Below are 27,905 nucleotides of genomic sequence, written 5' to 3'. Positions count from 1 at the left end.
CCAGGCCGCGCAGAGCCCTTGAGCGGCCGTCTGTCTGCCTGCAGCACTTGTACAACATCGAGTCTGAGATCGAGGAGTCGGATTACGATTCGGTGGACGGCAGCACCAGTGGGGCGTCCTCAGATGAGTGGGAGGATGACAGTGACAGCTGGGAGACGGACACTGGGCTGGTGGAGGATGAGCACCCCAAGGGAGAGGAGCCCCCCATTCCGCCCGCTGAGCAGCCATCGGCCCCCGAGGAGGACAAGGGGCTGGTGATCAGCGAAGAAGCAGCCACAGCCGCTATTCAGGGGGCTGTGGCCATGGCCGCCCCTGTGGCGGGGCTCATGGAGAAGGCCGGCAAGGATGGGCCCCCGAAGAGCTTCCGGGAGTTGAAAGAGGCCATCAAGATCCTGGAGAGCCTCAAGAACATGACCGTGGAGCAGCTGCTGACGGGCTCCCCCACGTCCCCCACGGTGGAGCCTGAGAAACCAACTCGGGAGAAGAAGTTTCTGGATGACATCAAGAAGCTGCAGGAAAACCTCAAGAAGACCCTGGACAACGTGGCCATCGCAGAGGAGGAGAAGATGGAGGCCATGCCAGACACAGAGCGCAAGGAGGAGAAGGCCGAGGCACAGTCACCTGTGAAGGCCGAGTGGCCCAGCGAGACCCCGGTGCTCTGCCAGCAGTGTGGCGGCAAGCCCGGAGTCACCTTCACCAGCGCCAAGGGCGAGGTCTTCTCGGTGCTGGAGTTTGCGCCCTGTGAGTTACCCCTTCCATGTTTATAGCGCTGGGGGGCAGGTGGCTAGCCCCTCCCAGCCCCGCTGCCGCTCCAGCCAGGGTTGGCGTGGGGGATAGCACCTTGCCCTGATGTGGTCACCAGTCCTGGTGCCAGGAGAGGTGGGGGGATGTATGCAGGTTTATTCGCCCGTCTGGGGAGCATACCCAGCAGCTGCCCCTCCAGGCCAAGCTGCCCATGGGCAGCAGCTGCCTTTCCAGGGCCTCGCCCCTGGGGAGTAACCATTCTCTCTGCCCCTCTAGCGAATCACTCTTTTAAGAAAATTGAGTTCCAGCCTGCAGAAGCCAAGAAGTTCTTCAGCACGGTACGGAAGGAGATGGCGCTGCTGGCTACCTCGCTGCCCGATGGCATCATGGTCAAGACTTTTGAGGATAGAATGGCAAGTAGCCTGGCATGGGCTTGGTGTGGGCAGGTGCGGGTGTGGGCCCTGACCTTCAGGCCTGAGTGGCACCTAGAGCCACCCAACCCCGTACAGGGCAAGAAACAGGCTCAGTCAGGTGAGGGCAAAGGTCGCACATGTGTCTTTCCTTTCCTCCCTGTTTTAAAGTTAGTTTTAAATGTTTAACTATTACCTGAGTCTAGTCTTCTTTTTGAAAAAGTAGAACATTATAGAAACAGCTGAAGTTGCCTTTGATCAATCCCCACTCCACCTCCAGCAGTCATGACGTCAGGAGTTTGGTGGGTCTCCTCGCAGACGGCCTTTCTTTATATTCTCACATTCTCATGCATCACTATAATGCTCTTTTAAATGATTTGTTTTACATAAATTGCGTCATTGTAAACGTCACCTGTAATTTGCTTTTTTTCACTCAGCAAGGTAAATTTTGAGACCGACCCATGTGGATTCATATTGATCTAGTTCCTTCCTTTTTAGCTGCAGAATAGCACCCTCACACGGCCACGTCACACTCCATTTCCACTCCTGTCTTCGTGGCCTGGGCCTAGGGTTTGAGTCATGCTGAGTTGGCGCTTCCTTGCTTGTACCAGCAATGGGCAAACCCATTCCATCTGCCACCTTATTTATTCAGTGAACCTTTACTGAGCCCCTGCTGTGTGCCAGGTGCCATGCAAGACCCTGGATTTACGTCTGGCCCAGCCCTGGAGGAAGGGGCCACAGGAGGAACTACAGATGGGGGGGGGGCAGATGGGCCCACAGCGGCCAGGAGCCACAGGGCGGGGCCGGCCACGTGTACAGAGCTGCTGCTGCTTGCGGTCCTTCTTGACACTTTTGGTTTTTCTTGGGTTTTGGTAAAATTCCTTTTGAAAATTCCAACCTGTCTCAGCTCTGCTGTGGGACGAAGGGAATAGTATATTTTGTTCTGTTTTTTTCAAGTGGTGTGGGAACCTGACCCCACATGGTGGCCCCAGGGAGGACGTACATGAGAGAGTTCCATCATTCCATTCGGTGCTTTGCCCTCGCCATCTTCCCAGCTTGTCACTCACCCCTAGGCACACGGCCCTGGAAGTTGATACCACCTCCCCACCCGACACACACCGATTTCGGGTGTCTGTGGAGAGTCTCCCTAATGACTTAACGACCTAGGTTTCTTTGGCGGTGCCCCAACATTTCCCCCTAGAGTTCAAATCTTCTTGTTCCTCTAGTTCCCTAAAAGCCAGTGCAGCTTTGTCACCCTGGAATGTTCTTTAGTTTTCTGATCGGTTGTAATTGTTGCTTGCCTTGCTGGGTGGCATCAGGGCAGGAATACAATTTAAAAGGTGATGATTTATGAGGAAGAAGCCTGGTAGGATAAAAACCAGTTTGGAAAACCCCTTTTATGCCAGGAGTCAAAAGATGCCGCGTGGGTCTTTACAGAGAGATTTGCGTTTAGCTTCTCTGGCACTGGCGTGTCTGTAGCCCCGGCGTGCCGCTCCTCCTCCCGCCCAGTCCGCACGGCGCCCTGGAGAAGCACAAACCTGGCCACCGTGGGCGGGAGCCCTGCCAACCCCCGCCTTCCCTCCCGCCCCCAGGACCTCTTCTCGGCGCTGATCAAGGGCCCCACTCGCACCCCGTATGAGGACGGCCTCTACCTGTTTGACATCCAGCTCCCTAACATCTACCCGGCCGTGCCCCCCCACTTCTGCTACCTCTCCCAGTGCAGTGGCCGCCTGAACCCCAACCTGTATGACAATGGGAAGGTGTGCGTCAGCCTCCTGGGCACCTGGATTGGCAAGGTGAGTACTGTGACAGCTCCCAGTCAGGATGGGGAGAGCCTGTCTGGGGCGGGTGTTGGGACTGAGTCGAGGTGCCACGTGTTTGTTTCAGGGGACGGAGAGGTGGACAAGCAAATCCAGCCTTCTTCAGGTGCTCATCTCCATCCAAGGTACAGTGGGTGGGGCTGCTAGGGGACACAGGGACTCTGGCCGTTGTGTCCCCTCCCCTGCCCGTCGGTCTGGTGCCGCCCTTGCGGGTCGCGGTTAGGCCAGCCCTGATGGCTGCCCCCACAGGTCTGATCCTGGTGAACGAGCCGTACTACAACGAGGCCGGCTTCGACAGTGACCGGGGCCTGCAGGAGGGTTACGAGAACAGCCGCTGCTACAACGAGATGGCCCTCATCCGCGTGGTGCAGTCCATGGCCCAGCTGGTGCGGCGGCCCCCCGAGGTCTTCGAGCAGGAGATCCGGCAGCACTTCAGCACCGGCGGCTGGCGCCTGGTGAGGCGCATCGAGTCCTGGCTGGAGACCCACGCCCTGCTGCAACGGGCCCCGGCGCTGCCCAACGGGGTCTTCAAGGACAGCAGCCCCACAGGGCTGCCTGCTGCGGCCGAGCTCTCGGACTGCGGCCGAGAAGATGCTGAGGACGGCGGGCCGGGCCCTGGAGAGTTCTCCCAGGGCTCGGACTCAGAGGGCGGCACGCAGTGCCTGGCCTCCGCCAGCAGACACCACACAGACCAGACTTCGGAGGCAGCGCCCGACGCCTCGGTGCCGCCCAGTGTCAAACCAAAGAAGCGGAGGAAGAGCTACCGGAGCTTCCTGCCTGAGAAGAGCGGCTACCCCGACATCGGCTTTCCCCTCTTCCCGCTTTCTAAGGGTTTCATCAAGAGCATCCGGGGCGTCCTGATGCAGTTGCAGGCCGCTCTGACAGAGGCAGGCATGCCGGAGCCCGCAGATGACAAGTAGCCGCCAGCCCTCGAGGAAGGAGGAGCTGGTGGGAGAGGCCAGCTGCTGCCTGCTCACCCCCGCCCCTGGAACCTCCCTCCTCCCGTGTCTCCTCTGTCCCCCATGCAAGCCCCCCTCTGCCCTCTTCTTCCCAAGGTGACTGACACTGATGTGCAGGAAGTTTCTTGAGACGCTGCCGTTTCTGTTCCGAAGCAACCTTTCGACAGGCGGGGCCCTGTGGCAAAGCGAATCTGGGCCCTATTGCTGATTCTCCCCGTGTCGCCCCAGGCTGAATGTCCCGGGACTTCCCCCCTTGCCATCTCTATCTCGTGTCGGAGGTGACGGGGCTCCTGGGGCCCAGGCGCTGTGCAGAACCGCAGCGGGACGAGTGGACGTGCCTTGCATGAAGTGTGGGTTGCTCCAGCCGTTCTCCTGGCCCCTTTCGTCCTCTTCAGTTCCATGGTAGCTCCCCCGTGTCCCAGGCCACCACCACTAGATCCCCTCCTCCCCAGCATCAACACTGTCCCTTGGGAGTTACAGCCGCTGTCACTGGCTCCGGGCTCTATTCTGGCCCATTACAGGATAGCCCTCAGGCCTGTTGAACTGGCTGTCTCTCTAAGAGAGGCTGGGACCAGGCTGGGTTCAGGGTGACACCCAGGAGGGGTGGTGGCCCTCACTCGCTAACATGAAGTGAGGACCAGGGAGGGAGCAGCTGGGAAAGCAGCAGCTGTAGGTGCCTTGCTCTTCCTGTCCCCCGTGACTGCGGGTCCGAAGCTCAGGCTGCACGGGCTTGCCTGCTTGAACTGAAGCCAGTGTCCGCTCCCTGTTCCGTCTCCCACCCCAGGACCCCAGGACCCCGGGAGGTGGGAGCAGCAGCGCAGCCAAGGCCTGGGCAGGTGCTGAGGCCTCTCCCGTTGACTTGCCCCTCCCACTACGAAATGCTAATGCTGGGAGGTGGTCTGTGGCTCACTGAACACGCGGAGCTGGCCCCCTCTCCGTGAGAACGAGGCCTGCTGTCAACCCTTAGCTTACAGACTGCAGGCACCAGCGGGAGAGGCAGCTGCACGCACGGGTTCTCCTCCCTCGCAGAGACAGGCCCAGAGGTTTACAAGTTTTCTAAGATTTTGATAATGTGAAGCTCGAGGTTCAGAGGATGCTGTTGAGCACATTGCAGCTATGTAATTTTGGGTGTATGTATTGTAATATTTAAGGTTGAAAGCAAAGATAATAGCTCTTATTAGAAAAAACAAACAAATAAAGAAGCCAAAGCATGACGCGTCTTGTCCGCCTTAAGCTGGCTCCACACCTGTGCTGTGCCATATCCACCCAGCGGGCAGCAGCCGCGGGGAAGGACGGAGCCGGACCACAGGCCGCGCGCGGCCCCTGGAGCCCAGAGTCGGTACCTTGTTTGATTAACATCCAGTGACGTGGGGCTGTGCTTCCCAGTGCGTTGTTCATGTGGAGATGTGAATGCCCACTGCTTAAGATACCTGTATAAAGTGCTGTGTGATTAAACTTTTTTTTACTTGCATTTTTTTGTTTGGCTCATTACAATGTACAACAAAGACAAGGTGGCACCATTAAACCTGCCTCTGCCATTCATCTGGGCTCTGTCGCCTTTCTTCCCCACTGGGGCACCTCACACACCCCTCCCCAGGGGAGGAAACACCCGTTGCCAGGGAAGGCTGTGTATGCAGCACCTCGCCCTGCGCCCTGTCCCTCCATACCTTCTGTGTTTCCAGTCACGAGACTCCCAAGGGCCCAGAAGTTTGCTGGCTCAGGGCTCCTCCCTCTGGGCAGAGCTGTGTTTGTACTTCAAGAGCCGGTTTTTAGCAACGTCGGCCACCTTCCAGATGCTGGGGGAGCTGACATCGAAGCACCTGGCCTGGGCTTCGAGCCAAAATGGTTGCCCAGTCTAGGAGATTGGCATCTGCCCTCCCTGCTGCTTCCTTTTAACTCCTGCACAACACTCCCTCACCAGGACGGGGTGGGGGTAGGGCAGAGGCGGCCAGGGAAGGCTGGTGTAGCCCTGGAGTCCTCAGTGGAGAGATGACTCTAAAAATGAAACAGCTGCTTGCCATGTTTGCTCCTTCCCTATTTCCTCAGTGCCCCTTTGCCCTGAGACAAGCTGACTGTGTGACCCTAGGTAAGACACACTCGCTCTGAGCCTGGCTTCCCATGTGTGAGGTGAGGCAGTTGGTTGAGATCCCTGGCTTCTTCCAGGCCAAAGGGGGTATTATCTTTGGGGCAGGGCCCTACCCCTTGCAAAAGAAGCCTAGATCAAAGTGACTGTGCCCAGCACCAAAATGACTGTGCCCAGCACCAAAGTGCCCAATCCAAAAGGCACTCGGGTACCTTTAACAATTGTAGAGTGCTGGCAGGAGTGAGACCACACTACCCAACCACTAGAAGAAGACCAGTAGGCTGGGAATGTCAGTTTATTTGGACTTGATTCATGTATTGCGGCTTCTAGAACAAAGGAGTGGCTTCTACAGACAGTGGGGCCCCACCAGCTGGGGCCCTGGCCCAGGGCTCCATTCTCTGCTTTTGGTGGGCGGAGCCTGTCCTTCCAAAGCACAGCCTCTACCCACCCTTCTCTAGGAGACCTCCCCACATGAGCTGGGAGGGGCCCTCCAGTCCTGGGGGAAGGAGTGAGGGTCCTGGGCTCAGACTGAGTAGATAGACTAAGGCACAGCAAGGCCCACAGCGTGGTCACAAGGGCTCTTCTGGAGGTGGCGTCTGCTGAGGCTTCTGGCTCGGCGGGGGCTGTGGCTCCGGAGATGGTGGTGACTCCACGTGGCCACCGACCATCCAGAAGTAGTTTGGGTGTACCTGACCCTGCACAGTTTCGCTGGCCATCAGCTCCCCGTCCACAGCAAACATACCCTTCCCATCCCTGGGCTCCAGGCGGAAGGCCACCACGGGCACATACACCAAGTAGGGACAGTTGCACTCCATGTGCCTGCCCTTCTCCATAGCCAGGAAGAGGCGCAGCAGCATGGCCCGAGACACGCCTGCGCGCACGTAGAACAGGTGCATAGTGCCGGCCTCTCTGTGGCCCATGGGCGCCGCAAACATCTCGCTGCCCAGGTGTGAGTGTAGCAGTGCCAGCACCAGCACGAAGTCCTGCTCTGGCACCACAGTCCAGTGAGAAGGCACCGGCTCCTCCAGGGGCACGAGGTGGGTGTCCACAGGGCCTTGCAGGTCCTGCCCGTCCAGAGCCCCAGAAGTTGGCATCTTGGAGGCCACCTGTCCAACGGGGAGGTAGGCCAGCCGGCCCTGGTAGGTGCGCAGGGCCGCCAGGCGCAGGATGGTGCCCAGAGTGAAGCGCATCTCCCCCAGGCGCCGGAACTTCTCACTCTCGATATCCACGTCCGCAATGAAGCCCCAGGCCAGGCTGAGCACAGAGAAGACCCGCAGCCCCGAGGCCATCTGCAGTGACAGCAGGTTCATGGGAGCCAGCCGCCGGCAGCACAGCAGCCGCGTGCAGTTGGTCAGGAGGTCTTCATTCGTCACCTGCTCGTAGCTGCAGGGGAAACAGCCCTCATGCATCCTCCCCTTCCCCCTCCTGGGGAGTGGGGCAGCCAAGGCGACACTGAGCTCCTAGGGAGTTGGCAGGAACCCACGATGGAGCAGGTAGAGGCAGCCAACTGGCATCACCAGGAGAGGGCCCCAGAACTAAGGGTGGAAGCTCCAGAAAAGGAATGGAAGTTCCTTCTTTTGGAGGGAACTTCCAAATGGGAATTTATAAAAGAACTTGACAGTGGGGCGTCACTAAGGGAAAACAGGCCTACTCTGGCCCTGAGCTCTCACCCGGCATAATGGTTCAAAGAAGCTGCCAGTGCATTGCCAGAGCCAGCTGGAAGGCTACACAGAGGCTTTCGGATGGCGGTCTCCCAATCAGGCCGCTCCATGAGCCCGTTTACCACCTGTTGGAGCAAGGAGGCTCAGCCTGGGAACAGCCCACTCCGACCACCCACACTCAGCTTCCTGGTGCAGGCCTCACCTCATGCATCACCCCATCTCCAGACATGACCACCAGTGCATCCCAGCGGCCCAGCTCCTCCGCCTGCACCAGCTCCCTGGCGTGGTTCCGCCGCTCTGTGGGGGATACAGAGGATTATAGGGTGGGGGCGGGTTATGGATGCTCACTGCACCCCATTGGGGAGGCACTCACCAGTGAGCATGAGTGTGAAGGAGACATCGGCCTGGGCCAGGAGGGGCTGTACATAGCTTCGGAAGAGTTTCAGGGCCTTGCCTTTGCCCCCGCGCGGGTTGAGCAGCACCAGTACTCGGCAGGGCCGTGGGAGCAGGCTCTGGAAGCCACCGGCTGCAAAAACAAACCCGAAAAGGCCATGTCCCCAACAGGCCACTAGGAGGCTGAGAGTTACAACAGGGGTACTGGGTGGAAACGTGGTTCCTGAAATAACCGGGTAATTGATGCAACAGAGACAGGCCAGAAGCCCCCGCCTCCAGCAGGGAGCTCCAGGGGGAGCAGGGCGTCCCTGACAACCCTGTCCTTGGCTTTGGCCTGGCCAGCTTCTGGCCTGGTCCAAGGCAGTGTTTCTCTGAAGCGTCCCCAGCTTCTCTCTTTTGTCCAGTTGACTGTGGCAAGGGAGAGAAGGGATTCCCCATAGCCCTTCCCGGCAGGGACCCACAAACCTGGATCCATAAGTTCGACCCCAAGGGTCCCCAGCTCTGTCGGGGCGCTGCCCTCGGCGGTGGCTCCTGCCTTCAGCTCCTTATCGGTGCTACCCAGGCAGGCGAAGCGTTGCCGACTGTGGGGCTCGCCCTCCCTGCCCGGATCTTGGGCTTTGGGGGCATCCGCGTCATTCCCTTCAGCTGCCGGATCTAAGGGAGTGGAGACAGCGCTGGCGGAATCCGGGGCAGCCCCCTGAGGTGAGGGACGCCCAGCCATATCCACGGACCACGCGCCAGGAGCAGCGCGCTCCGGCATCGCCGGAAGCCCCGCGGGCTGGGGACCTAGTTTTTCCAGAGGTCCAGAGAGATCGGGTCCGGTGCCGCCAAGGGCGCTCCTGTCCTGGAATTGAATCCCCACCCTCAGAAGCGAAGGGTCTCTTCCTCCGGGCTTTCCTCGCTGGGGCCTCAGGTTCCGGCCCGACGGATGAGTCAGAACCCTGTGGCACCCTCCGTCGGACCAGACCGTCACCCCCCGGGGGCTGCCACGGGGAAGGCAGTCTAGTTGCGTAAAAATTCCAAAACTTGAGCAGACATCGCGGGGCACGAAGTTCGGGACAAGCGATCCCTACACCGAGCCAGCCCGGTCGCCGGTTCCCCTACTACCAACTCCAGAGCAGCCGGGATAGCCACGCGCGCCTCCAATGGCCCGGCTCTGCCGGGACGAGCGCCACGCTCGTAGGAGCAGCGCCAGGGTCGCGCGGGGGTTGAGCCCGAGTCCGGCCTCCAGCCGCCGCCTCCTTTAGCCGAGTGCCAAGTGGGCGCGGAGGCTACGAGATGCGTGGCCCAATTCTCCGGACTGCCCAGGAGCCACGAGCCGCAAGGGGGCAGGGCGGGCGGCCAGCCCCACCCAGTCGGTCCGGTTTGCTGTGGAGGCGCCACCTCCGTTTCCTACAGTGGCCTATGGCGGAACGCAGCTCGTCCTGGGCTCAGCACGGTGTCTAAGCGATAACTGGGGCGCAGGACAAACGCCGACTCCACCGCTTCGCTACCTCGGTCCTAAAACTTTTCGCTCAACTTGGCCGCCCTTCGCCGCCGTGAGCTGAGGGCGCTGAGCCTCCGCTCCGGGTCTAGCCACGCCCCGCACTCCGCGCGCCCGCGAGGGTGGAACGGGCGCCAGGCGTGGCCTGGACCCGCCAGGCCCCAGTCTCACCGCGCAACCTCTGGCACGGTCTGCGCCCGCGACTCGGCCACGCGCAGGTCCTTGACTGGGTCCCGGGGCGCGACCACACGCTCCCGACGCTCGGAGTAGGCGACCGGCGAGAAGGTGGCGCCGTAGCCCAGGCTGGGGAGAAGCGGAGGCAGCTAGCAAGGCGCGGAGCCCCGGGTGCGGCCACGAGCTATGCACCGTGAACGCAGCGTCCCGGGCGCGTGAAGATGAACGCGCAGCGCAGGGCCCGTGCGAACTCACCCCGGCGCCCAAAGTCTGAGCGGTCCGGGACGAGTGTCGGGCGCGCGCGGCTCGGTGTTCACTGCGCGTTCTTAGCTGCCCCTGGACGCCGTGACCGCCCGCACCGGGGTCTTCCCGAAGAACTGCTCGCGCTGCCGCTGCGGGCATGCAGCACCCCCTTCACGCGCCGTCCTCCAGCCCATCCGGAATTCGAGGCCCAGACCCCCGCCTCTGCCGGGGCGTCTCTCCTGCCACCCCCGTTCTTCACCAGAAGGTTATTTTTAGCTTCCTGACTCCGCAGCAGTCACCGAGCCCGACGCAGCAGAGCGTGTCTTCCCCAGGAGGGCAGGAGACCGGCCAGGGGCTGCGGTCCAGAAGAGGGGGTATTTTCAAGAACCTCAGAAGTTGGGTCCGTTCCCCAGAGGACACCATCGAGGCTCGTGTGGGGCCCCGAAGCCGCCCCTTCAGCGGGCGATGAGGCCCAAGCCCCTCACCCACCCGACAGGAGCCTGGCAGTGTAAACAAGCCTAGGGGTACCCATCGGGATTGGAGAGCCAAGGATGGGGGCGTGTCCCCCGCCGAGCCCACTGGCTCTACCAAAGGATGCAGAAGTGCCCTGAGTTTTCAATTCAACGGGGACGCATGTGTCAGTGTGTGTGATATATATATATCACCGGCGAATGTGTCCGCAGCCAACGAGAGCTAAATCCCTGGGGGGTTGTGTGCGGAGACCCGAAGGAGGAAGTTGCCCAGGCCGGCTTGGTGACGTGACACCAGGTAGGGCCAAAGTTAGAAAAAAACAAAACCCTGTAGGGGATTGGGATGGTCCAGGCCCAAAACTGCAGAGAGCTCACGCGCCCACATCTGCCCGCACCCGACCCACACACACCTCTCCTCATCGCCCCTTGAAGTCGAGAAGAGGCCGGTCCGTGCGGCGCCCGTGACTCGGGCACGTCTCTGCGGCCTGGTTTCCCAACACCTGCGGGGCGGGGCCCGAGGGTCCCAGGGCAGGGGGAGGCGCAGGCTGGGATGCGCGGGTCCCAGGGCTGGCAGCTTCGCGCGCGTCGCAGCGGTGCGCGCCTCCGCCCAGCGCGGCCCCGGGACAGCCGGGACTGGGTCCTGAGCGTCCCGTGCGCATTCCGGGAAGGTGACTCAGCGACGCGCTCACGGATGGAGAAACTCCGCGAAACTAAGAACCAGGGGAGGGAGCTGGGGCGTCATCACCCTCCAGGAGCCCCACGGCGCGCGTCCGCCCAGGTTTGGTTTAGAATTTCCGGGCCCCCCACCCCTAAGAATTAGCTCCGGGAGGGTAGGGCATCGCTGCAGCCTCAGTGCCGCGATCAAGGGACGCGGAGTCGGGAGCAGCGGCGGGAGGAGGGGGCTCCGCGCCCCAGCCAGGGGCCAGATCCCTCCATCTTCTCAGAGACCTCCGCTCCAGCAGGGGTCAGAATCTGAGCTTTGGCGCCTAGAGGACGCGGCGGGACGCGGGGTGGTGCTCCCTGAGCTCTCAACCTTGGAGGGAGGTGGCTGCGAAGACCGCTGGGGCATCCTCCCCCTTCTCCCCAGCTCGGGAGGGCACTTCCATCAGCCTGAAAAGACGCCGCCTTAAACCTTGGAGTCTGATGGGAAACTGAGGCACAGGGAAAGGAAGATCTGGCTGTGCCTGAGTCCGCGGTGAGAAAGCCCGCCTGCCACAGCGTCCCTCTTTTCCTCCCTGCACCCCAGGCTGGAGCCCCTGCTGTCGTGGGGTCGGGCGGGGGCGGGGTTGACTAGAAACCCAGTGGGCCGGGGGAGGCATGTCAGCCTTCTGGATTCTTTATCCGGCCTGGAGGGCCCAGTGGGAGGGAGATGAAGGGCAAAGCTCTCTGGCCCTGGTCTAATCCGCACAATGGCTCCTCTGTCCTCCCTGCCTCCTCTCCCACTGCCCCCCTCACCTTTGTTCTCAGCTCTGCCCCCCTCATTCTTGTCATTTACCTTCCCCCACCCAGGCTGCCGCTCTCCAGCCCCTCTCTAAAGAGCTCTGTCTCATCTCTGGAAACTTACCCATCAGCATCCCTGGCCCAAGAGGGAGGATTGGGCAAGAGCAAGATGCTTTTCTTCCTTTTTTGTCAGTCAGGGGGAACAGAAACTGAGAGGTGAAGGGTCTTGTCCAAGCTGCCAAACCAGTTCCCAGCAGAGCTGAGAAGCAAACTCAGGAGGCCTGACCCCCTGCCTGGGAGGCTGAGCCTACCCCAGGCTTCTCACTGATGTTTGAGTATCTGTTGGCCCTTGCTTGTCACAGAGCTGCCTCCAGGAACCCAGCTGCTTAGTCTCCCCCAGAAAGAGGAAGCATCTTCAAAGCCCTCTCCAGGCTTCACCCCCTGGTCCTGACTAAGCAACTAGCCACTGTGCCCAGCAAGGCCCACCATGGGCCTGGCACCAGGTTTGATCTGACCTGATTGCCAACCCAGAGCTTGGCGTGCAGGTAATACCGGTCTCACAGGTGAAAGAGACTGCCTTTCCACCCCTCCAACCACCCCCCATTCCTCCTTGTGGGCAGCCTCCCCAGGGAGGCACACCTGAGAACCCCCTTTTTTTTCTTCTTCAGATAAAGAAAGCAGGCATTCACCAGGCTTGGCCCCAGCTCTCTGGAAACTTGGAGCCAAGGCTGCCAGATGGCAAATGACTGGCTTTTAGTAGGAGAGGATTCCTATCATCTCTCCCTTCCCTGAAGCTACCTTCCCTGGGAATTTTCTGTTCCCCAGTGAAATTGCAGGGCCTCAAGGCCTCCCCTGACCTCAAGTCCTTTGCCTGAGAGGCTGCAAGGGCAGGGGAAGGGAGGTGTCCAGCAGCTCTGTCAACTCTCTTTGAGATGCGTGCTAGCCCAGATGTGGCTTTCCATTCAGAGAGTTCCCTAGAGGCTGGTGACCTTGCCAGGCTTGGGGGGGGGGGGGGGGTAATGCCACATGTGGGGATCCAGGAGAGCAGGCTGGTCACACAGGATTCTTGGCTGCTTACAGAGTGTCAGCTCCCCTGGGTGTGTGGTGGGGTGAGTTTAGCTCTACCCTTCGGGTAGGCTCCTTATCTTTGTGGGTGTCCTTGCTGAGGCTGGGGACCCAAGTCTCTTGTGGGCCCATGGGCTCTACCGCCCACACTCCCTCACCTGTGGACTGGCGGCTCCTGGCTACTGGTCACGATAATTAGCTTCCAGAGCCCCCTCAATGTGAAAGGGCCACCACACTCCACGCATTTCAGCTGCCTGCCCAGCATCTGAAGGCAACTGTTTCCTGGGTGGTTTAACAGGTATTTATGGTCTCACAGGTCAAGGTGTTGGCAGGGTGGGTTCCTTCTCAGGTTGTGAGGAGAATCTGCTCCGTGCCTCTCCCCCAGCTCCTGGCGTTGGCTGGCAAACCTTGGCGTTCCTTGACTTGTAAAAGCAAAGCATCGCCCGATCTCTGCCTTCATCTTCACAGGGCCTTCTCCCAGGGAAAGATTTAGCTAAGATGTGTTCTTTCAGGGTCTGCATTATCTGCATTATTGCCTGTGGGCACGATCTTTTTCAAATGCAAAGTGCTGTGGGAGGGAAAACCAGTAAGTTCTCAGGGCTCTAGTGTGAATTAATGTCACATTTTAGTCAAAAAATAGTACTAGGTGTTTTGAAAGAGGGAAATAGTGCATGTGGGGGGTGTTGGAGGAAAGGGGAGTCTGGAAGCTGGACCCCCCACCCCACCCCCGCCCCTAGTGTGGTCCTGGTGCCATCTTTGGGAGCAGCAGTGTATTCTGTGCTGGCCCAGGTTTGCACATTGCTCTGGCCCCCTCCACTTTGAGATCTTACCACACACCTTGGCTTAGGATGTCTTTGGCTTCCCGAGCAGATAGGTTTGTTCCACGGTCCCTGGAAGAACAAAACTGAGTTTTGTGTTGGTGTACCAGATTCCTACTGTTGCCGAAATTTATGATCTTACAGTTCTGAAAGTCAAGTTTAAAATGGATTGGCAGAGCTGGATTCCCTCGCCTGTTCTAGCCTGTGGAGGCCACCTGCATTCCTTGGCTCAGGACCCTTTCCTTCACCTCCAAAGCTGGTAGCTTAGCATCTTCAAATCTCTGTCTGATTTTTGCTTCTGTTGTCACATGTTGTCTAACGCTGACCTGCTGGCCTCCGTCTACAGGGACCCTGTGATTCCATTGGGGCCCAAACAGATAACCCGGGGTAATCTCCCCATCTCAAGAGCCTCACGTTAATCGTTAATCGCAGCTGCAAAGTCCCTTTTGCCATATAAGGTTCCAGGATTGTGACATGGACATCTTGGGGGGAGGGGGGTTGTTCTCCCAACCACAGATGGGTAGGGAGATAGTATGGGAACTATGTCCTTTCTTGGTTACAGAACCTTCTTTCTAAATTCCCCACCTCCCTAGCACTACCAAGTGAACACAAACCAGGAACTTGCTGTCCCCTGAATAAGCATTTGTCGCGTGGGACCTGAAAACACTCTTGCTCAGATCGACATGTGATTCTATAAATTTCGTGGTCTTTGGCTCATCTGGCAGAGGCCCCTACAAAGAAAACTGGTTTTCATTTTTTAAAATTATCCAAGAGGGAGACATTGGCATCTTTGCTAAAGTAATTACAGGATTGCAAAGCCCCACTTGTCACCTGAGGAAAGGGTGGGGAGCAGGCCAGCCCATCCATTTTTGGCCTGGCAGGATTTCCCACTCGCCTTTGCAGGAAGGGCTTACCACAGGGCACCATCCCCTGGGGAGCAAACTGAAGTATGTGGCCCGCTCAGATCCTGTCACGTGACCTGACAGTTAGCTGCTTCTATTCCTCTGTGGTGAGGCTGGACATGGAGCACCGCGGCTAGGAACATTCCACAGGCTCCCGCTGACATCAGCTCCAATTTCGGTGCAAAGCAGGCTCTGGCCTGGTCTCCAAACCCAACCCCACATCCTGGATCCTTGTGAGGGAAGAAAGAGTCTCTTTCTGAGGCTGCAGCCAGCCTCCTCCCCCCCACTCAACTGTGCTTTGTTCTCACCTGCTCATTTATGCTGGTTCAGAACCCGGGCAACTGGTAAAAGTCCTCATTCAAGGGAAGACATGCCCTACCCACAAATGCCCTTGGGCAATTCCTAAAAGGAAAAATGGATTCAGAAAGAGGGACCTGGTAGCTCTGCCGCAGGGGAGTGGGAAAGCAGAGCTGCTTTTGTCCTTTCACACCGAAGGGATGGGTGTGTGCACCGTTTTCCGGGGGCTTTTGTTGTGCAGTGTTTTCCACTTTCACATCTCTGTAAAGCTAAGATGTGTCCTTGGGTTGTTCCCAAAGCAAACAGTGGGTTGGACACAGCCGCCAGCCAGGCAGTGCATTTGCACTAATGGTCTGGGGCTGTTCCCTCCCACCAGGGTGGACGCCCCTCTGGGCCTAGGGGAGGTGAAGTCCTTCCTCACCCCGACCCCCCCAGGTACACACTGTCTCTGGGAACGCCACTCCAGGAGCCCTACCGGCCCCTGGTGGCCGCCCGGGGATGCGTCCCTCTTGTCTTTTACCCAAATCGTGCAGCCACGCGGGCTTCTAACATAGAAGCCAATTTGAGATGGAGGCGGATGGGAGGATGGAAGAGGGGCAGGGCACCTTACTTCGCCAAGCACCAAAAAGACCCAGAGCCTGGAGAGGGGCTTGCCTACCCCTCACGCTCATTATCCACATCCCGAAAATAGAGACCGCCTTCCCTGGAGGCTCGCCTCCTCCTGAAGGTCAAACCCTTCCATTCTTTCCACACACAACCCTGGTAATTTAAGTCATGATTGTACAGGATGGGCTGGAGAGCTGGGGCCGAGGGAGTGGGTTGGGTCAAGTGATCCTGCAACCTAATTCCACACGCGTGCCCTGGAGCCTTTGTTGGAGCAAAGGGAGTGACCCTGCTAATCCTACTAGAGAGCCCTTTGCAAAAGCAGAGCTCCTCATTCTCTTAGCTCACTGCCCCAGGGCCCTGGTCATGGTGACACGGCTAGCTTCTTGAGAATGAGTGAAGATGTCATTCCAGGCACCAGCATTTGATCCTAGCAGCCTTCTCTGAAACTTGCATTTCAAAATGGAATGGGGAGCCAAGAGATTACCTGTCAAAGCTTCTGGACTGATTTGTTAGTGCAATTATTTTTAAAAAACAAACAAACAAAATGGAATGGGACTGGAGAGTGCCCCTGAGCAGTGAGGAGCTTTTAGGTGTTGGCTGGAGAACATTTTTTATCTCCTTCCTGCAGCTGCAGTCAGCATGCTTCTGCACACAGAAATCCTCGAGAAACGCTTGTGGGCTGGCCTCCGGCATCCCTGGCAGATGCAGCCCAGTGACCAGGGGAGGGAGCCAAATCTGGGTGCCAGGTGGCCACTGCAGCCACACACCGAACTCAGGAAGGACACAGTCCCGCACTCTACCTCCTCCTGGCTCCGCACAGCAGGCTGATGGGTCCCTGGAGGGAAGGACAGATGGCTCCCGGTGCAGTGTTAAAACAGCACATCAGTCTTCTGACACGACATGGCCTGGAAAAATCCATAGCATCAGAACTTGGCATTTGCAAACAAGCGCAAAGATCCTACCATTTCAGGCTGACTTCCACTTGCCAGATGATAAGTATCTGTGACTACTTGTTTCTCAGATTGAGACCTTTGAGCATGTGAGGAAGGGAGACAATAGCTGCAAGATAGAACATGAATAGGATGGAGTCAGATCTGCTGCCTTCATCTCTTGGCAGCCATGTGCATTTCCTAAGGGGAAGAGGCATGTCAACTCCTATTTGCAGCCTTTAGCCAAGCGGGAGCCTCCCTGGCTGGGGAGGGGCTGAGTGGTAGCAGGAGCCATAACAAAGCCCAGGACACCGAGGTGAGGCCCGTGTGAGGTCTCAGGCACTGAAATGCTGAGGTCCCTGGAGCCTGATTCTAATTTTAAACCAAGACCTGCATGTTGTGAGTACTCAACAAAAACTAGCAGGTCAACCATGAAAAATTGGTCCTACTAGATGTGGAAAACAAAGCTAGGATCACCCACCAGCCCTTGAGAAAAACGTCTCTTAAAAAAAATGAGAGACTCACGGTTCCTCAAAAAGTTAAACACAGAGTTACCATATGGCCCAGCAATTCCACTCCTCGGAATAGACCTGAGAGAACTGAAAACGTACATCCATGCAAAAACTCATACGTGAATGTTCATAGCTGCTCTATTCACAGTAACCAAACAGTGGAAACAACCCAGATGTCCATCAGATGAATGGATAAACAAAATGTGGTCTATCCATGTCATGGAGTAGTACTTGGCCGTGAAAAGGGATGAAATGCTGATACACGTTATAGAGAGGGTGAACCTTGAGAATCTAATGTGAAAAGAAGCCAGATGCAAGGGCCACATATCACATAATAGCACTGATAGGAACTGCCCGGAATAGGCAAGTCCATAGAAACAGAAAGCAGCTTGGTGGTTGCCAGGGCCTGGGAGTGGGGGACATGTGGAGTGACTTCCTAATGGATAGGGGTTTTATTTTAGGGTGATGACAATGTTTTGCAACTAGACCACACTGAAGGTCCTAAGTGCCACTGAATTGTTCACTTTATATTATGTGCATTGCACCTCGATTTTTTGTTTTGTAAATAAGGGACTTAAAGGAACCAGCATTGTCCATTTCTAAGGTTGCCATTGAAATTCTTATTTGGATGGTGTTCAAGAAAAAATAAATTATTCAAGACACTTCTTAAAGAAGGGTAAAGCAGACTATTCAGAACCATCGTGATAGGTGCAGTGTTGGGGGCTGGGGCAGGGCAGAGATTAGGCTCAACTCTGAATATATGGAAAAGAGGGAATGTATAGCTAAGGGGTAGGGTGGAGGTTAGTGCATGGAAAGTTACTACAGGGAAACAGGGGTCGGGGGATTCTGGCTAAACTGACCTAGCTGGTCTTGCCGAAGGCAGGCCAGAGTGAGCCTTCATCACTGGGGATGGGGAGGGATGAGGAACCTGAGCAGGTGTTGAAGGAGATCAGACATGGAGGATGGGGGATTCTGGCTGAACTGACTTAGCAGGACTCTAGCTAGAACTGGGCTCCACAAGGAAGGACAGAGAAGCCGGGGTTTGAAACCTAGTGGAAAAGAGAGCTCAGACAAGCCTGATTAGATCAAGGAGATAATCTCTGTCAGTGGGAAAGGGTGGTGGTCCCACCGTCAGTTTCCCCTTGGCACTCAAGGGTTTGCAGTCCTGTATTTTAGCCTCAGGCAACTTCACAGGGGTATCTTGTCTCTCCTTACAAGGCTGAGGGGTTTCAGGCAGTACTTTGGTGGTATTATTTGGAGGGACTCACCTTGTCTGAAAAGTAGTGTCACTTATGTAAGTCCTAGGTACCAATGCTTGGTTGTCAGTGATATTTTCTGTATTTTCCCCCATAGTCATGCAATATGTGTGGGGTTTTAATTGAAGTACAAATACATACAGAAAAGCACACAGATCATAAACTGTGAATTTATGAACCAATACACCTGTACCCCAAAAAAATAATGGCACATCGTAGAAACTCCTGGTACCCCCTTCCAGCCACTGCCCCCTGTACCCCCATCCAAGGATAACCACTCATACAGGGTATTTTTATATTTGGGGAAAAATACTTGACATTTGTTCAAAGTAAAAATACATCAGAGATGGAATTTTCATTTTTTAATCTGGCCTTTTTTTATTTGCAAAGGCCTGCCGCAATGGCTCAGACATAGTAAGTGCTAAGAGGACTCTAAGTGGGTTTGGCCTCGGGACATCCTAAAGGAAAGCAGTTCTCTCAGAGGAGGCAACAATAGCCACAGGCAGCCTGATCACTTACGGGGTCATTTAGCACTGTGACTCCCAAACCAGGAAGCATATTGGAACCCCCTGGGACCTTCAACACTACAATCGCCTGAGCCTCACGCCCAGAGATTGTGATTTAACTGGTCTGGAGTGTGGCCTGGGCTTCAGAATTTTTTAACAATCCCTAGTGATTCTCATGAGCGGACAAATTTGGGAACCGCTGACAGCATAAAAGGAGGATCTGAAGCCTGTTTTCCAAGTGGGTGGGCAAACTCAAAGGACTCGAAGCGATTTCGGTAAATGCCACAGAAAACTTCTAAAAGGGCATCATGAATTGTCATCGTCCCATGACTCTTTCATGTCTGGAAATGAATCAGGCATAGAGAAGAAATGACGCGTCCTATTAACAGTCTCTTCCCACATCCTCCCAGACACCAGTGTGGGAATGTGGGAATGGGGACAAAGCTGGCTGCCACCCAGGCTCCAGGAAAGTGGGGGTCTTTCTCCAGTTATTAGGGTCATCCCCACTAGGTGGTGTCGAAGCAGACACTCAGGACATCGCTCAATTAACTCTTATTTCCCTGTTGACTGGTAATACAATTTTGGAAATGTTCTTTCTTAATATCTAATTGGTATTTAATGACCAGGGGATTCTAATTTCCCTTGTGAAAAAGGAAGACAGTTACCTTCCCACTGTGAGGGCTTAGAGACCTGGTGGCTAGCCTCCAATGGTTAGCCTTGAATTTTCCTGCTCCCTCCACACTGTATTTTCCAATATCGGTCAGATTTCTAAGAACCTGACCATGTTTCTATGGTGGTTGTTTCAGACTAGCGGTCTGAAATTTGTGGAGGAATGGAAGAGGCGTGACAGGAAGAGGAGAATAGAAAGGAGGAAGAAATGGGCAGGGAGGGAAGGGAAAGAATACTCTTCTATCGAGGTGACCTGGCTTATGAGTTGGTGTTATGTGTAAGCTGGAACTTGGACTTGTAATACCCCACATGTTGGAGCCCTTCCTGGACAATCACTAGAAAGACAATTTTTCATCCAAGAAAGGAGCATATGTTTCTGAAAGCACTTGGCTCCCTAGGGAAGCATTCCAATTATCTGTTCCTGCATAATAAATTACCTTAACACTTAGTGGCTTGAAGCGGTAATTTATTAGGTCCTTTGTGGGTTGGCTGGACACAGCTGGGTGGTTCTTACTGGGGGGCGGTCCTGTGGTTGCAGTGTCAATGGGCTGAACACCTGAGATGGGTCCCTCACGTGGTGACAGTTGAGGCAAGCTGTCAGCTAGTTCAGCTGGGACTGTCAGAGCACCTGTGTATGCCGTCTCCATGTGACATGGCACTATGGGTTCCAAGAGGGAATGTCCTGTGAGCAGTCATTCCAAGACATCCGGGCAGAGCTGCTGGGCCTCGCATGCCCTAGCCTCAGAAGTCCAACAGCATCACTTCTGCCACATTCGACCACTTAAGCAAGTCACTAAAGCCAGCCCAGATTCCAGGGAGCCTCGTAAGCAAACGGGGTAGGGGTGGGGGCGCAGGGGGAGGAACAGTTGCAGGTGGCCACCTTTGGATGCTCTGAGTGACTTAGGAAGTAAGAACTGGGGCAACTTTAGGGAACTGCTTCACCCTTAAGGAAGCTGCTTTGTAGCTTAAAAATAGACTCCTGCGAATATGTTTTCAGGAACCCCGCTGCCTGGTTGATCAACGCCCCAGCTTCCTCGGTTTTGTGCTTTGACTGAAACCAGCTACCCCTGCATGACAACGTTTATCCTTAAGCCCTCTCTCCCCACTGGAGGCTGCTGATTTTCCACTTCCCTCTTAATACAAGTGGCCAGCACTTATCAAGCTCTTGTTTTGTGCCAGGCAAGATTGTGTTGTGCACCAAGCATGGCACATACCCAGCGGCTTTCATTAAGGAGACTTGTCTGGCTGAAGTGCATTAAGGAAAGGTTTTAGTTTTCCAGTAACTATCACCAGCTGTGCTCGGTCAAAATCCCCTTTCCCATTGAGCATAAGTCTCCCCATTAAGGCACTTCAATCAGATTCCACTTTCTCTGTCAGTTTTGGGTATTAAGACAGCCTTTGGTATTTAAAACTTGACTTGTCTCCAATTACTCTATCCCTCGCCAGCGCAGGCCAGGATATGTCTCACGCGCCTGTGTGCTTGCTTCTATGAGGTTGAGGCAGAGGGGAGAAATGGAAAACAGATGTGCTTCCTGCGGTGACTGGTTGGGGGTGGTGACGTGGCTGTCCCGTGCTCTCTGGGTTTTCACTGCTGATCTAGCTTCTTCTGTAGACCAGGGTTTCTCATTCTCAGCACTACTGACACTTGGAGTTGGACCATTCTTTGTTGTGGGGGGTCTGTCCTGTGCATTGTTTAGCAGCATCCATGGCCTCTGCCCATTAGATGCCAGTAGCACCCCCCCCCAAGTTATGCAACTAAAACCATCTCCAGACATTGCCAATGTCCCCTGGGGGCAAACTTACCCTGGTTGAGGATGGGTGCTCTAGATACTTGGTGTGGACAAGTGGGACTCCACAGGCCTGTTGCCGAGAGACTCTCCCAAGGCACTCCCCTGGGTCACATATTCTTGCTGTCCCTTGGAGGTGGCCTCATGCCATATTGCTCTGAAGAGTTCCCCCAGTCCCAAATCCTAGAAGCTGTAATTCCATCCACTCTGTGGATCCAACTCGGGGGCTGTGGGGCTGGTACCCACCTTCTGAGGGAATAGACAGATGGTTGATCACACACAGGCTTAGAGCATCAGTGCTGAGTGGCACCTCCCAGGCAGCCCCCCCAGCTGGTAGCTGTCTGAATTTAGAATGAGGGGTGCATTCTCTTCCTGGCAGTGGGTAAAATCCCACAGGGCCCCTCCCTCCGCCTTATCATCTACACATCATCTCATTACTTCTCACAACCTCCAAGGCAGGAATTATTGTGATCACCTTTTCACAGATGAAAAAACACAGGTGCAGGCTGAGGGACGCCCCCCACCGCCAGGTGAACCACAGAACGAGAACTGAGTCTGAGCTGCCCACTCATGGGCCAGCGGGCCCTGCCTCCTGCCACCCCCAGGTAGTCCCAGCGGCTCCCACGCAGCTTCCAAACCACTTCTCTTCCTCCTACGCCCTCCCTGCTCTGACCCTCTGCTACTGGCCTCACCACTCTCAGCCCTCGTCCTGCTTCGTCCACTCCTCGTCTAGGGCGTCCCTGGCCCCCACTTGCAATCTTGTTGGCTCCAAGTACTCCTGAGAACGTGCAGAAACTTGGGATCTGGGAGTTGCACCCCTGCCACGTTCTCTCTCTGACCCAGAATGAGGTTCATCCTCTTCTGACGTTCACTCTCGGGGCCCCAGCGTGACCGCAACACTTCTTCAACGCTGACGTCTATTATGCCAGCTTGTTCTGTTTTCTCCCTCCTGTGGCCGCACTCTCATTTAGGCCTACCTTGAAACCTCCAGCCTCATGCACCCCACCTGCCTCCTCCTCCTCCAGTCTACTGTCCGGAGGCTGTCGGGAGGGAGGGACAGTGTCTAGAGTGGGGACCATATGCCGCTGGTGATGCTGCTGAAACCTGTGCCATATTTCTCCTTCGCTTCTGCTCTCTTCCAGCCTCTACCGACAGGGGGCGCTAGAATCCTGCACCGCTGGAGGAAGAGAAAGGACCAGCTCATTCCAGTCACTCCTTGGTCTTCTGAGCATCGCCCTGGTAATGGTGACATTTAGCTCTGGGTTCCAGTGTCCCTGCACTCCTAGAATCAGCCTCTTTGTGCCTCTCAGAGGCACCGCCCCCTCAGAGATCTGAGTCCCAGCTCCACGGGACCCCTCACGAGGCTGCTAGGATCCCATAACCCACCTCTCATTCCTCTAGCCCTGGGATGGGGTAGTTGCTTCTGGCGGTTACTTTCTCTCTCTGCCCCCCAGTGGCTTCTTTCTGTCATTTCTGTCCTGTAAAACTCACTTGACCAAATCTATGTTAAGTTCTTTGTTAAAATAATGAATATGGTTTGTTTTCCTGAGTGCCCCCGACTAATAAATATGTGTGAACATTTTCCATCTCCCCTCACCTAACAGCTTATTACATACCAGGCCTTGTTCTAACTGCTTGACATGTGTGTATTAACTCACTCGACCCTCACAAAACCCTTCTAGGTAGCAATTATTATTTTACTCTCTGTCCAGGGGGGAAAACTGAGGCAAAGGAAGACACATTGTTTGCTTAAGGTCACACAGCTGATAAGAGCTGACTTCTGAGACAACACCCATGTCATGTACCCAATAGCCTCTGGGAATGTCCCTGAGACGTTAAATGACCACATAATGGTTTAGTTTATGGATGGACCATAACTATTGTTGGACACCTGAATTGTTTGAGGGTTTTAGCTATGGTAGAGCCTGGATCCCTTTGAATCTGACAAATTTGGCACACTTGAGGCAGGAACCTTGTGACTTTCTGAATTATTTGGTCCATGATTTGTTATAAACTTGCCTCCTTAATGTTCCTTCCTTCAGCCCCTATGGCCCCTGGTCTTTTTACTTCCTCTGTGTCTTTTTCTTTGATCACATCTTGCAAATGCTGCTACACTTTTGGTGACAGGGGCAAGGAAACATCTCTTATTTGGCAGAAGCCGTAAAGGGCACTAGAGGGTTTCTACTTGAGCCCAAAGCTTCAGCGATGTATGAGTATTGTGATACCCTTAAATGCCTCTGCTAAGAGTTAATGAACACCCCAAGATAAGTGAGGTTCTGTCCTACTGAGGCCTTTACAATGTGATTCCATTTCGGATTTTCCAGCGGCCACCACAGCAGCTGCTCTCTACCACTGTCCTTGCTGAAGTTGGGAAGGGTCACTCCCAGCATGCTTGGCTCTGTCTGCCCAGTATTTTGCTCTCGCCCCAGCATGGTTTCTGGTGTCCTATAGAGAGAACTGTCTTAGAGATCCAAGTTGGTATTATTTTTAGAAATAAAGACGTTTAGTCTCAGCTTGCCAAGGCCTGTTCAGAGAAGGAAAATGGGGAAAGGCATCATATTTTTCCAAAGTTCAAGTTGGAGTAGTGTAATGTGGAGACAAAACTCCTGACGCGTTGCCTGCAATGTTCTTCTTTGTCGTAAGAACTGACCTTGTCTTCCAAATAACTCAGTCCTTGAAAACAGGTCTGAGCAATCCCGTACACAGCCCTCTTTTCTTGTCCTGTCCTCTCTTGGACAGTTCTTCAAACCAGACCTGATTCTGTACTATCCCTTGTCTTCTAGTTTTCAAAACAGTGAAGATCAGATTTTTTTCCATAATTCATGCTGAACCTGCAGCCTAGTTACCAAAAAGATCTTTTTTTTTTTTTTTGGACATTTGGAAACTAAAATTAGGTTGAATATGGAAAAATGTCACCTTGTGCTAGGCAGAGCTTTTTTGTCCTCATAGGAAATATCTAGCAGGTCTGGAGTCTCAAGGATCAGCCTGATCTTACAGAGAAACAGTAAAAACAACAACAACAACAAACCCCAAACTGGAACTGGTCAAGTGAATTCTCTCTTCAAACTTCAGAAAGGATACAAAACGAGCCAAGGCCTCTTTCTCCTTGCTTCAGACCCTGTATCAGTCAGGGTCCCTCAGAGAACAGAAGCACTGTGATATAGATATATGGCAAATGTTGAAGAACTAAAAGGAAAAATAATTAAAAAAACTCCACAATCCTAGACAAGCAGATTAAAAATAATTACATTACTAGACAATTTGAATGCAACTAACAAATGTGATCAAGCCAACATATACAGAACACGCACCCCAAAACTGCAGAACACATTCTTTTCAGGTGCATGAAGGACACTTACCAGCATAGAACACATGCTGGGCCACCAGGTGTGTCTCAGCACATGTCAGAGGACTGCATTCACCCAGAACATGCTCTCTCACCCAGTGGATTAAATTAGAAACCAATAATAGACCACTAGACATTTCCCGAAGTTTAGAAATCAAGCAACATATTTCTGAAAATTGACACAAGAAAGAAGAAATCACGGTGGAGATTACAAGGATTCTCACTACAAAAAAAAAAAAAACCCAAAACAAAAACCCCCATAATTTTCAGCAAATGATAAAAAGCCACACACCCAGAGTGTGGCATAAGGTGGGAAAGCAAGAGATGGGGATGGAGGCTGAGGCAGGATCAGGCTGAGAATTGGGCTTGGAGGCTGTGGAAAGCTCCAGAGGCTTTTAACCAGGGCACCTGGTGTGTGGATGTGCAGGATCAGCTAGAGATGTAGGAGGGGAGGGAGGAAGGAACAAGGAAGCATTGAGAGCAGTTGGGAGACTACTGCCCCCAATAAGAGATCAATAGCTGTTAGCCGTTATTACTCATGGAGCCCCAAACACATACTGAACACCTATTCTGTGCCAGTCTCCAGGACGGGCACTAGGATACTTTCTCTCACATATATTTTGGGAGCCATGCTGGTTTCACACTGATTATTATATACCACTGGTAAACAGGGGAAAACTTTCAACAGTGAAGTCCAAAAGTTCATTTTTTAGGGAAGCACTCCATTAAAACACAATCTGGTTCTGTTGTTCTTGATCTCAGGCTGAGATTAAACACCTAGCCAGAGGGCCTTCCTGTGACATATGTGCCCAAATGTCTGTTCCATCCCTCCACACCTGAGCCGGTCTGGGACAGTGGCTGTTTCTTGGCACCTTAAGATGGACTCCAAACCATTATCCCAAATTCATCTTTCACGGTCCTTCCTCCCTTACCTTGTCAGTGGAGAAATAGGGGAAGTTTGTAGGAACTTAGGCACTGGGGCTTTTGAAGGTGAGTACTTCCAATCCTAAATATGATGTCTTGTCAGAGACTCCTCAAAATGTGATAGGCTGGCCACACATGACCTGTGTCCTAGTCCAGAGATGCAAGGACAAACAATCACAGTCAGTCGCTGCCTTTTGGAACTAGCAGTCTAGTGAGGAGGTAAACAAACATCACCCAACAAATGGGGACCAGTGACAGGCTAAGCTGCTCTAAGAAAGCCCTCAGCATACACTGCTTTAAGCTGATCTCCTACCACGTGTAACAGAGCAGAGGTGGGTGGTCTATGGCTGCCAGGGCAGTTCTGCTTCCTGAGGTCAGCCAGCGATCCAGGTGGTGAATTGACTGTGCCGTACTCAACACATGGCCTCCATCTCTGGGTCCATAGGGTTGTCATTTCCCAATAGTGCTGAAGACCAGGAGAGGAGATGCCTGAGTGTTGCACACATCATTTCCATTCTCATTCTATTGGCCAAATGTGGTCACATGGCTATACTAGCTGCAAGGGAGGCTAGGATATGACTCTAGCTGGGCTGGTTCTAACACTGAAAAAAAGGTAGAATGGGCATAGGGTCATGATTGGCAAGCTTTACAAAATATAAATTTGCAAGTGTGACCAGTGTATAAGAGAGAAGAACATATGGCTGGGAGAGCTAATAACAGGGGCCTTTGATCTAGTCATAGAGGTCAGAGAAGGCTCTCTAGGACTGAGGCTAAATAAGAGCTGACTGGGTGGTGAGAAGGGGAAGAGCTTCCTGGCAGAAGGAGTAGCACATGCAAAAGCCCTGTGGCAGCAGGGGCAAGGCAATAGCAGGACTGGAAGAAAGCCAACCAGGTTGGTGCCAAAGGGAGGAATACAAGGGATGAAACTGGAGACATAGGTAGGAACCAGACAACAAGGCAAGACCTTACAATGGTGTTAAGGAAGTTTGTGTTTATTCTAAAAGTGATCGGGAGCCACCGATAGGTTTTGAGGGGAGTCACGATCAGACCTATTTATGTAAAGCTCACTCCGGCCTATGTGGAGAATGGATTACTAAGTATTTCCTGAAGTTGTTGCACCATAATGAGCAGAAGCATAGACTCAGATCCTCCTGGTGGTTCTCACAGCAGGTAAGTGAAGGAGATCCTAGAGGAGGAGGAGGTCACTGCGGATGGAACCCATTAGGGAGGCCCTGGTGACTAGTAAGAGGCTTGCAGGGGGGTGTAGGAGGTGGGAGGGGTTCCAGAGGTATCTGTAAGGTAGAATAGACAAAACTTGTTTGTTACCCAATCTGGAACCCCCTTCCTCTGCTCTCCTTTCTCTTTTTTCACCTTCCGTGATAGACAGACTAATAGCTCCCCAAAGATGTTGACATCCTAATCCCCAGAACCTGTGACTAGGTCACCGTACATGGTAAAAGGGACTTCACCGATGTGATGATGTGAAGGTCCCTGAGATGGGGAGATTATGCTGGATTATCCAGTTGGGTCCAATGTAATCATGAGGGTCTTTATAAGAGGGAGCCAGGAATGTCAGAATGAAGATGTGACAGTGGAAGCTAAGATCAGAGAAAAGGATTTGAAGATGCTATGTTACTGGTACTGAAGATGGAAGATGGGGACCATGAGCCAAGGAATACAAGTAGCCTCTAGAAAGTGGAAAAGACAAGGAAATGGATCCTCCCCCAGAGCCCCCTGGAGGAATGCATCCCTGCTGACACTTTGGTTTTAGGATTTCTGAGCTCCAGAACTGTGAGGTCATCAATTTGTGTTGTTTTAAGTTAATAAGTTTGTGGCAATATGTTACAGCTGCAAAAGGAAATGAATACACTTTCTAATATACTGTGTAATTTACTCATTTTGTCTATTTATTATCTCTGCCCCTGCTAGATTGTACCCTCTGGCGTAGGAATTTTTATCTATTATTATTATTGTTAAAGTATACCAAACACCTAGCAAACAGTAGGTGCTCAGTAAATGTTAATGTATGGCTAGAACGATAGATGTGGAAAGCAAGGGGAAGAAGAGTAAATGATGACCCCTAGGATTGAGTGGGAATCTCACGGTTATATTCACTGACGGAATAGAGGAGGAGGTTCAGTTTGGGGAAAATTGAGAAAATGAAGATGGGTTCAGTTTAGGGTCTATTAAATCTTGAGGGGTTCTCTGTGTTAAGAGAAGTGGTTTCCTTTTGCTTCAGAAGGTAGCATGGCTTATGGCTGGGGCCATCAGCTGGACATGTGAGCAGTCATTAAATAATTGGGCTTAGGCCACCTACCCCAGGTGGGGGTTTGTTTGTTTGTTTACCTGCTCTGGGAGAAGGTGGGGGTGGGTGGGGCAGTGATTCTGGAGAACCAGAGAAATGTGGA

General features: G+C 54.1%; 2 protein-coding genes and 1 long non-coding RNA gene across 8 annotated transcripts in view; 2 read left to right on the top strand and 1 right to left on the bottom strand.

Moving 5' to 3' along the window:
* The window catches only part of UBE2O (ubiquitin conjugating enzyme E2 O), a 47,889-nt gene extending 42,414 nt beyond the window's left edge, over positions 1–5,475 (top strand). For all 3 annotated transcript variants that reach the window (XM_074319571.2, XM_019745489.3, XM_019745486.3), the window contains exons 14-18: positions 45–741; positions 1,021–1,157; positions 2,747–2,950; positions 3,042–3,099; positions 3,224–5,475. In XM_074319571.2, the coding sequence (XP_074175672.1) occupies positions 45–741; positions 1,021–1,157; positions 2,747–2,950; positions 3,042–3,099; positions 3,224–3,894 (1,767 nt within the window). In that variant the 3' untranslated portion in view covers positions 3,895–5,475. The remainder of the gene's footprint in view (positions 1–44; positions 742–1,020; positions 1,158–2,746; positions 2,951–3,041; positions 3,100–3,223) is intronic.
* An 823-nt stretch (positions 5,476–6,298) lies between these two features.
* SPHK1 (sphingosine kinase 1) lies at positions 6,299–12,126 on the bottom strand. Of its 3 annotated transcripts, none has more exons than XM_019745493.3 (6): positions 12,005–12,126; positions 8,536–8,724; positions 8,051–8,203; positions 7,880–7,974; positions 7,687–7,802; positions 6,299–7,399 (listed from the first exon to the last, which is right to left on the bottom strand). In XM_019745493.3, exons 1-6 carry the CDS (start codon positions 12,012–12,014, stop codon positions 6,586–6,588), a joined length of 1,377 nt encoding a protein of 458 aa, XP_019601052.3. In that variant the 5' UTR covers positions 12,015–12,126; the 3' UTR covers positions 6,299–6,585. The 3 variants fall into 3 exon arrangements, with proteins under 3 accessions (XP_019601052.3, XP_019601051.3, XP_019601049.3); XM_019745492.3 differs by lacking the exon at positions 12,005–12,126 and adding an exon at positions 10,851–11,171; XM_019745490.3 differs by lacking the exon at positions 12,005–12,126 and having other exon boundaries at positions 8,536–10,480.
* Positions 10,470–22,823, top strand: LOC109454676 (uncharacterized). 2 transcript variants are annotated; one of them, XR_016023008.1, is made up of 3 exons: positions 10,470–10,738; positions 11,528–11,635; positions 22,370–22,823. It is a non-coding gene; the product is annotated as an uncharacterized LOC109454676 (long non-coding RNA). The 2 variants fall into 2 exon arrangements; XR_016023009.1 differs by lacking the exon at positions 10,470–10,738 and adding an exon at positions 11,078–11,218 and having other exon boundaries at positions 22,370–22,510.
* The last annotated feature ends 5,082 nt before the right edge of the window (positions 22,824–27,905 follow it).

This window comes from Rhinolophus sinicus, chromosome 12 (genome assembly GCF_057876585.1).
Source record: "Rhinolophus sinicus isolate RSI-liver-muscle chromosome 12, RSI-T2T, whole genome shotgun sequence".
NCBI lineage: Eukaryota > Metazoa > Chordata > Mammalia > Chiroptera > Rhinolophidae > Rhinolophus > Rhinolophus sinicus.
Note: the sequence above shows the minus strand (reverse complement) of the source record. Positions and strands in the feature narration are given on the sequence as shown.

Coding starts and splice junctions, on each gene's coding strand:
- SPHK1 (XM_019745490.3), bottom strand. CDS start 8,830: ATGCCGGAGCGCGCTGCTCCTGGCGCGTGGTCCGTGGATATGGCTGGG. Junction 7,975..8,050: donor CTTCACACTCATGCTCACTG/GTGAGTGCCTCC, acceptor TATCCCCCACAG/AGCGGCGGAACCACGCCAGG. Junction 7,400..7,686: donor TCTTTGAACCATTATGCCGG/GTGAGAGCTCAG, acceptor TTTCCCCTGCAG/CTACGAGCAGGTGACGAATG.